The sequence below is a fragment of the Dermacentor variabilis genome, chromosome 9, assembly GCF_050947875.1.
Source record: "Dermacentor variabilis isolate Ectoservices chromosome 9, ASM5094787v1, whole genome shotgun sequence".
NCBI classification, from domain to species: Eukaryota; Metazoa; Arthropoda; class Arachnida; order Ixodida; family Ixodidae; genus Dermacentor; species Dermacentor variabilis.
This window is the reverse complement of record NC_134576.1, coordinates 115,875,656-115,883,886: the sequence shown is the minus strand read 5'-3', so window position 1 is coordinate 115,883,886 and position 8,231 is coordinate 115,875,656. Positions and strand designations below refer to the sequence as shown.

The following is an 8,231-nucleotide window of genomic DNA, read 5'->3' as shown; positions in this document are numbered from 1 at the left end:
AACACAACTGAATTTTCTTCTGAATAGTCGCAGGCTGCCCCGTTCCGAATGGAATAAAAGATGGCCGCTGTCGATCGCTCAGGCACTGGCTACTCGCATCCGCCGGAGAGTATGTGTTTATTTGCGTATAATAAAGCTTTTTGCGTGGCCATGTAACGTTTTCGAGAACTTTCGGCACGTTTACGACATCGTTCTGCCAACTCTTCTTCAATGGGTATCCGTTTAGCGGCATTTTTAACTGTCCGTTGCACGCCATCGCGATTTTAGCCAAGCTACCGCGAGGCAAGAAAAGGAAAGGGGAGCAGTCGTAGACGCGGTCACCACCCTGTTCATCCTGTTAACGATATTCAGTGGAATGGCTGGGCTCCATTGATACCCTCTCCACATGAGCGTGTTCCTCGCCTCTTGTCAGACAATTAGATAAGGCAAGCCGCTTAGTGTAGACAATGTTATTCGTTTTTCAAGCAAACAAGAGTGACTTCCCATGTACGAGGGGAGCTTTTCATTGTCATGTTCAGACAACCCTGCGGGCGACCGCCTGATGCTTGCATCGGCGGTTACGCAGATTTGACGTCAGGAGATTGAAATAGTTTTACTTTACTGGGCCATGTACTCTAATGTTCATTGCAACGCCTGAGCACAAACAGACACTGCATATTTCACGAAAAAAGCGAGCCGTCAACTGTGTTGTTATTAATTACGACCAAAGTGAGCTACTGTACCTGTGTTCTCGATGAAGTTTGGGCAGAACCCCATCTTTGCAGCGTAATCTGCTTGATGTAGATGAACCCGCCGTGGTTGCTCAGTGGCTATGGTGTTGGGCTACTGAGCACGAGGTCGCGGGATCGAATCCCGGCCACGGCGGCCGCATTTCAATGGGGGCGAATTGCGAAAACACCCGTGTACTTAGATTTAGGTGCACGTTAAAGAACCCCAGGTGATCGAAATTTCCAGAGTCCTCCACTATGGCGTGCTTCAGAATCAGAAAGTGGTTTTGGCACGTAAAACCCCATAATTTAATTTCGATGCAGATGAATCTGGAAACATCAAGGTAGCAGTGCGTGTATTCGACTAGCCAGGGCGAAAATGCTTTTAAACGTAATGCAGAGCCACGTCTTATGCGACGCCGTAGCTCGGCCTACCAACATTTAAGTTTATGTTAGTGATTTGCGTAGGGCTATATGATTAAAGAAGTCTTCTAAAGAAGCCTGAAGTACGAACTGCTTTGACCGAAAAAAATCAAAAGGTACCAAGAAGGTCACTCACACCTATTTCCGAACGAAAAGTGCGGGCGACTTGAAGAAGAGTCAACGGAACTTACCGTAAGGAGATATTTCCGCTTCTCTACTTTGGTTAGCTACGGATTTTGTTCATTTGTGTACTGAAGTTTCAACTTTGGCATCTTGGTAATTGTGAAAGGCTGCTGCGGCTGCTAGGCGTCATTGCATCGTAGCGCTCTATTTGGGATAAGCACGCGTTGTCATAGTGTGTAGTCGGGCACGCACCATATGGATTGCGTTGTTATACCTTGGAAAGCGTGCGTCAACGTTTTGCAAGCAAACGCGGTAGTTGTTACTACAGCGACGAACACACCTGTGTGAGCGGGCTGGAAAGAAACAGGCACGCTGCACCATCGAATAGACGGGGAGGCGAGGTAAAGCAATATTTGGCTGTTAATATTGCTTATTAGCGAAGTATCTGAAATCGAAACTTGGAGAATAACACAGAGAAACGTCGCCCGCGCGTCCATAAAGACAATGCGGAATACGTGTAACGCACCTTTAAATTTTAGAGAGAGTGTCGAACGTACCTTTAGCGTTAGCATTTCTCTAAAGCAAAAGACTCGTACGGCACCTACCACCATTTATTAGGTCATCAGACTTGCTGATTATAAGGCCAGGGATTGCTAGTTTTTCGCGCGCATTGAAGCTATATACTGGCAAGTATCTAGCCATCGAGTGACCCAGCCGCGTGACATAAATGCCGCGTTCACTACACTCCTAGCGGCTTTCATTTTTAAATGATAAATGACAAAAAAGCATCATAAGAAAAAATACCTGGTATATACCTAATCAACGTGATGCAGCTGTTCAGGCCGTTTCCAGCCGACCACCGCATGGCACGCGAATAATGGAACAATTGGGAAAAGGACAAACAATATTTATTACGCGCTTGATCAAACAGTACAGGCATATCTTCAAAGGCCGCTGCTTCGAAATTCAGCGCACGTGGTCACAGGCTACCTAATTGAAGTGGCCCATGCGGCCCGTCGTAAGCGGCACAGGGCTAGATCCACCGGTGACTCCAGACCTAGGCGCCAGCGATGCTACACCCACCGAGCCGTCAACACGAAGGCCCTGGTTCCGAAGAGGCATTCCTGCAGGTGATCCTGAAGATCTCCAAGCACTCCGTCGAACGTGCAGCCCAAACCGGCATGGAAACAGCGAACCCGCAGTGCCATAAGAACCTCCAGAGGGAAGTACACGTCGACGACCTCTTCGTCCACGAAGTATTCACCGTCGAGGGGACACCAGCCGGAACGGTGCCTGTGTTCGCTGCTGTGGCCTTCACAAGCGTCTTTGAGGCACCGACCACACAAGGTGTGACGGCAGGGAAGCAGCGCAGCATCGGCCGCAAACACCTCACAGTTCGCGCAGACGCACACTAAGGGCAACGGCTGCTCGAAGGTGATGGGTCGCCCGTTCACGAAAGGCCAGTCGTACCCTCGAAGGGTGTACGTGGTCGCTTCCATGGTGTAAGCGTTATGGCGGAGATCCTCGGAAGACCCGGATGGCTGCGTCAGAGAACCAGGTTGCCCGTGTGCCCGGTCTGAGTCGTCGTCGTCTCGAGCGGTAGTCCGGTCGCAGGGTCGGCGATGGACAGATTCTCCGTTCCTGCCAGGAAGTTGTAGCTCCCTAGGTGGTTCGTGGTAACCGAGTTTGAAGAGCGCGCCTTTGACGAAGCTAATGCTTGCAAACACGATGGGGCAATAATGGGCGCCTCACTGCTTTCGTCTGCGGCCAGCCGCAGGTCGTCAAGGTTGTTCGCAGCGAGGATGTGCGTGACGTCACGTCGGTCTGACTCGGACGAGCTGAGAGACGAGAAGAGTGTCGCCGACATGCACACTGTGCCTTTAATAGCCTGGTAGGTGGGGCCTCACTTCGGGGTCGTGATTGGTCACAAGTTGTGGGAGAGTGGGTTTGAAAAATTAACCTCTGGACGTGTTTGGGGCAACAATGGGAGAATGGCCGGCAGCAGAGAGAGAGGGGGTGACATACACGCTCACCGTCGAAAGAGGGGTGAACTTTTCCAAGGTAGGCAGACAGCAATTTATTTATCTGTCAGCCCAACGACTACACATGAAGAAAGTAAAGAGGGGCTGACAGTTCCACGAACATACTCCAACTCGCTCTGTTCCAGGTAATTCTACCGAAAAGAATGCAAGCTGTAGTAATTGGCAGAACCGTGTCCGCATACCTCTCAACCAGCTGCTCCCACCTGACAATAGACCAAATCTTTGACACCCTTTCAGCTATGGTGTGTTCAGCAAATGTCTTTAGAAACCTGGCTGCGCATCTTTTAGCTAGTTGCTTTTACACTATATGTTGCAAGTGCTAATAGGCCAAGCTATTTAAAGGCGGAAGGCACGTACAAACAGAAGCACCAGTGAAATATTTATAAAAAGTAAAGGAAATAATGAGGCGCGCCTCCTTGAAGTTAGCATATATACATATATATATACACATATATATATATATATATATATATATATATATATGTAATTAAAATGAAAGTTCTGTAGGTGCAGGGCATATGTAGGTGAAGAAATGAAGGGGCAGACTTAACGGAAATTGAATTTCATTTGCATTTGCGATCCGCACTATCCATGGTGAACGGACTGGTGAATTCACTTCCATACCAATATGGAACACTCTTCCTTTCATAATGAAAAACGCAAGATCGTTATCGCAATTTAAAAGACAACTAAAAAGTCATTCTTCTTTTAATTTCTAGATTAACGACAAGGATTACTGTGGTCGGTCATTGTTCGCTTTTTTCTTCTTATATTGTGAAAAAAGTGTTGATATGTTGCTCACCCACAATTTTTCATGCTATCATGAGAAATGATAAACCAAGTTATCATTTGTAATCAATTCTGTATTTTGTTCTTTAACCGTTGTTTACTTGTTTATAAATATAGTTATTTTTTCTTGTTTATATATATATATATATATATATATATATATATATATATATATATAATATGGTCATATCATAGAAGCCGACAAACACTGAGACCAAGGACAACGTAGAGGAAATTACTTATGCTTAATAAATAAAGTAACGATAAAAAAATGGAAATAAATGTGGATCAAAAAAACAGCTTGCCGCAGGTGGGGAACGAACCCACAACCTTCGCATTCCTGCGTGCGATGCTCTACCAATTGAGCTACCGCGGCGCCCTTTGCCCATCCACTTTCTTGGGTTGCCTAGTAGAACACAGGGAGTGTTAACCAGCGCCACCATTCACAAACCTTGGCTGCGGACGTGCTTATATATATATATATATATCGCACTAAGCTTTGAAGAAATTGAGGTTTCGTTGCCGGAATCCTCGCTGGCAAATTATCGTAAATCAAAACAACAAGCTCAGAAACATTCGCTTACATCGATTCTCACAGTGCGTGAGAAGTGCTTAACTTTTCTTCTGAAAATAATTTCATTAATATAACTGTCGTTACTAATGCAGCATATTCCCTACTTAATTTTTACGACAGTCATTAGCACGTGACAAGGAAATGCAGGCGTCTTAACCCAGCAATTAAACTGGGTTAAGTGACGGGTAAATAAGTAAGCCTAGTACATCCGCGTAATATTATGCTAATAAGGTTACAGTTTCTGATATTCCGCGAAATAACATGGAAAAAAGCTGAAATGAAAGAGTTGCTGTTGATGGAAACACAACCTAGAATCTCCCCAGCATTCCCTCCCAGCTTGGCTATTCTTAATTTATGCTGAACAGAAGATTCAGTGAATTATTTTGAATTGCTATTTCAAGGTAATTTGCAAAAAAAATATAAGTAAGACATGAAATTGCAGAGCAGTGTTTTTATGACGCATATTTGTGTTAGAAAACGTGTGAAATAGTCCAGGCTGACTTACTAATTATCGCATGTCCTTATCTAGTCTTATTTTCTGGGAAATTTGCTCACTGAGATAGCTATACCGCCTCTTTCACACGTTCACGTTAGAATCCATCGTAGCCCAAGCAAAACGCGTCTTACAGGTGGACATGAATACAAAGTTCTCACGTTTGAGGTTGTGTTTTCTTTCGTGCTTAAAAGTCTCAGATAAATTGTTTATCTTCATGCTCAAAAACAGAGCACAAGCTTTCTAATGACGATTCAAAAAGCGTAACACCGCATTCGTGAGAAAAACATATTCGGGCCCAAAGCCATTGTCCAACACACTATCGGGACGACATATTGCTGCCGTTGAAATGATTCGGCCTTTACGGCCTTCGAACCCTGCAAACCCAGAAAAAAAATTTTTTTTGTGAACCAAAAACGCACAATCGATAAAACCATATATACACGTACTTCTGCAACAATAAACCGTACCGAGTTTTAATTGCCAACATTTTTATGTTGTACATAATAATGATATAAATGTAATGACAAGAAAGACCCACGAATACCCATCTAAAATATGTTAATAATTCTACTATGCACTATATCAATGTTGTATCGAAGAAGCACGACAATCTTATTCCCAGCTGCCAAAGCATATTCAAGTGTACTTGCAACTGGAACTATTGGAGCATTACTTGGAATTTATTAGGACCATTACGCATTAGCGCAAATTAGTCCTATTTTTTCACATTTTTTAGGAAGTGCTGGTACTGCTTTGCGCGTTGTGCGTGCCTTTCGTCTTTAAATACCCTGTTAGCAAGGGAACCACACGTTGCCATAGCAACTCGCTAAAGAATGTGCAGCGATGCTTCTAAAAAATTTAGCTGAAAGTACCATAGCTGAAAGGGCGTCAATGACTGATTCTTTTGTCAGGAGGGAGCAGGGTGCGGAAAGGAATGCAGAGGTTTGTGGGGCAGTTCCCCATAGCTTGCTTTCTTTTCTCTCTCAGTTTCTGGAACGATCGTGGAGGGGGTCAGGCATAATTACAGCTGCCAAGAGGTTGATGTGTTGATGACCAGGGAGCTACACAGGCCATTGTACACATTCGACGTGGTAAGGTCCGAAGTAGTTTCACGCATCGCCTCTCTACTCTGCCACGCCACTGTTATGCATGGAATTCTCTGAGCCCCAACCCGGCGTGGTGGGCCAGATGGCACCAGTGGGAAATTTGAAAGAAGACGCAAAGAGAGCTTCCCTTTGAATCGCGTTCTAAAGTATTCTAGATGTTTCTAAGCAATAAATGCCTTCGCGACACCCCCCAATCTCAATCATGAATGCGTCGGCCCAGCAGCTCCGCCATGACCTGCTGCAATCAGCAACAAAGGCAAGACATGTGTGCCACGGGTGATTTTGTTATCGGCTGTTACCCGTCGAAGCGTATTTTCGCACGATGGAAATGATTTCATTATCAATCTCGTCCTGTTTCCTACCTTCTCCGTAATTATTTTGCGCGATCTTTTCTACATGAATTCGTACTGAATAGCTCGCATTCATACCCTTTATATATTTATTAAGCTGATAAATTACTGTATGGAAACACGTTATGTCTTAGAGATATTTAATATGTAAAAAAATTAATGATTGGGTTTTACGTGTCAAAACCATTTTCTGATTATGAGGCACGCCGTAGTGGAGGACTCCGGAAATTGTGACCAACTGTGTTTCTTTAAGGTGCACCTAAATCTAAGTACACGGGTGTTTTCGCCCGCATCGAACTGCGGCCGCCATGGCCGGGATATGACCCCGCGACCTCGTGCTCAGATGTCCAGCACCGTAGCCACTGGGCAACCACGGCGGGTCATTTAATATGTGCTGCAGACAGGAAATAAATGCAAAGCTAGGCACAAAAGCGCATTCCCTTCGCATAAGCACTTTTTTTCATTTTCATGGCTTTCTACTTTGCCGTTGACTTAACGATGAAGCGTTAGCTATGCTGTCGCGGCGTTTCTACGGAGAAAATAATTGTTTGAGCTTGATCCAGGTCGGATGGTTCAGGTGTCCTTCAACACAAAGAACTTGCGGCAAACTATCGCCGTAAAGTTTGCACACGTAGTCCGGCGACCACAGAAAATCGTGCTTCGACAGTTCAGCGAATCGGAGGAGGACACAGCGCTGTACGCCCACTGTGGTAACTTTTAGCCGTAGGTGCTTGTATCTGGTTATCTATTAAGGGCGTCCTTTAGGCACGACTGCAAATACCCCCCAACCCCAACCCCCCCTCCATGATTGCGGCACACTCAAGCCCCGTCCCGTTTCGCGCTTCACTGTGACGCTCGTCGAGCAATTTTAACTTGAAAAAGTACGCAAAGCTGTTTTTCAACGAAAAACGTCCTGTTTAAGGGCATTCCTGCCTCAAATGGGATCCGTCTACCCTTTCCTTTCCCAATGAAAAAGGAAGCACGAACACAAATGCATTTGCAATTATTCCGAGTTTCTTGTTCTTGAAATAACCCACACCCTACTCTTGTTGACCCAGCGAAGCATTGTTATCAATGAATTCCATTTTGCAGTACCAAACCCTCTCAGAGTAATTGGGTGTGTACCATTGCGGGATGGTAAAGGTGGAGCTCTTGAATGGAAACAATACATGGTTATTCTAGTGTTAGTTCGAACTTATTTTCCCAATATTTGCAACGTGAAGTCCCCTCCGGTGAATAAATAAAAATTTAATTTTGTACTTTTAAAATCGCCAGTAGGACACTACCACTTGCCATGGAAATAAGTCCCACGTTCTTCAGTGACATGCGAGAAATGGAAGAATAGCGCTGACTCACACCGGATATTAAAGACGTATTTTATCGGCAGAAATAAATGTCCTCAAGTAGGACGCGTCAACCTTGAACAGGTGTCACAAGCATTTGCCATAATGAACTTATTATATCAGTGCCGCACGATATACAAACACGACACGACGATCGTATTGTCAACATTTTACATCCTGCTAAAATGTTCCCTCAGGTAATAATTTTGAATTTATTCTTTTAACTCATACGCGATGGAATATTTAGTCAGTTATGAAACTGCATATCATTGTTCCTG

General features: G+C 44.7%; 1 protein-coding gene and 1 non-coding gene across 2 annotated transcripts; both read right to left on the bottom strand.

The window, feature by feature from the left end:
* Positions 1-2,326: 2,326 nt before the first annotated feature.
* Positions 2,327-2,752, bottom strand: LOC142558513 (TNF receptor-associated factor 6-A-like). Its single transcript, XM_075670648.1, has one exon. The coding sequence runs from the start codon at positions 2,750-2,752 to the stop codon at positions 2,327-2,329; it is 426 nt and encodes a 141-aa protein (XP_075526763.1).
* Positions 2,753-4,386: 1,634 nt separating this feature from the next.
* On the bottom strand, positions 4,387-4,460 carry TRNAL-CAG (transfer RNA leucine (anticodon CAG)). The gene has a single exon. It is a non-coding gene; the product is annotated as a tRNA-Leu (tRNA).
* Between the last annotated feature and the right edge of the window lie 3,771 nt (positions 4,461-8,231).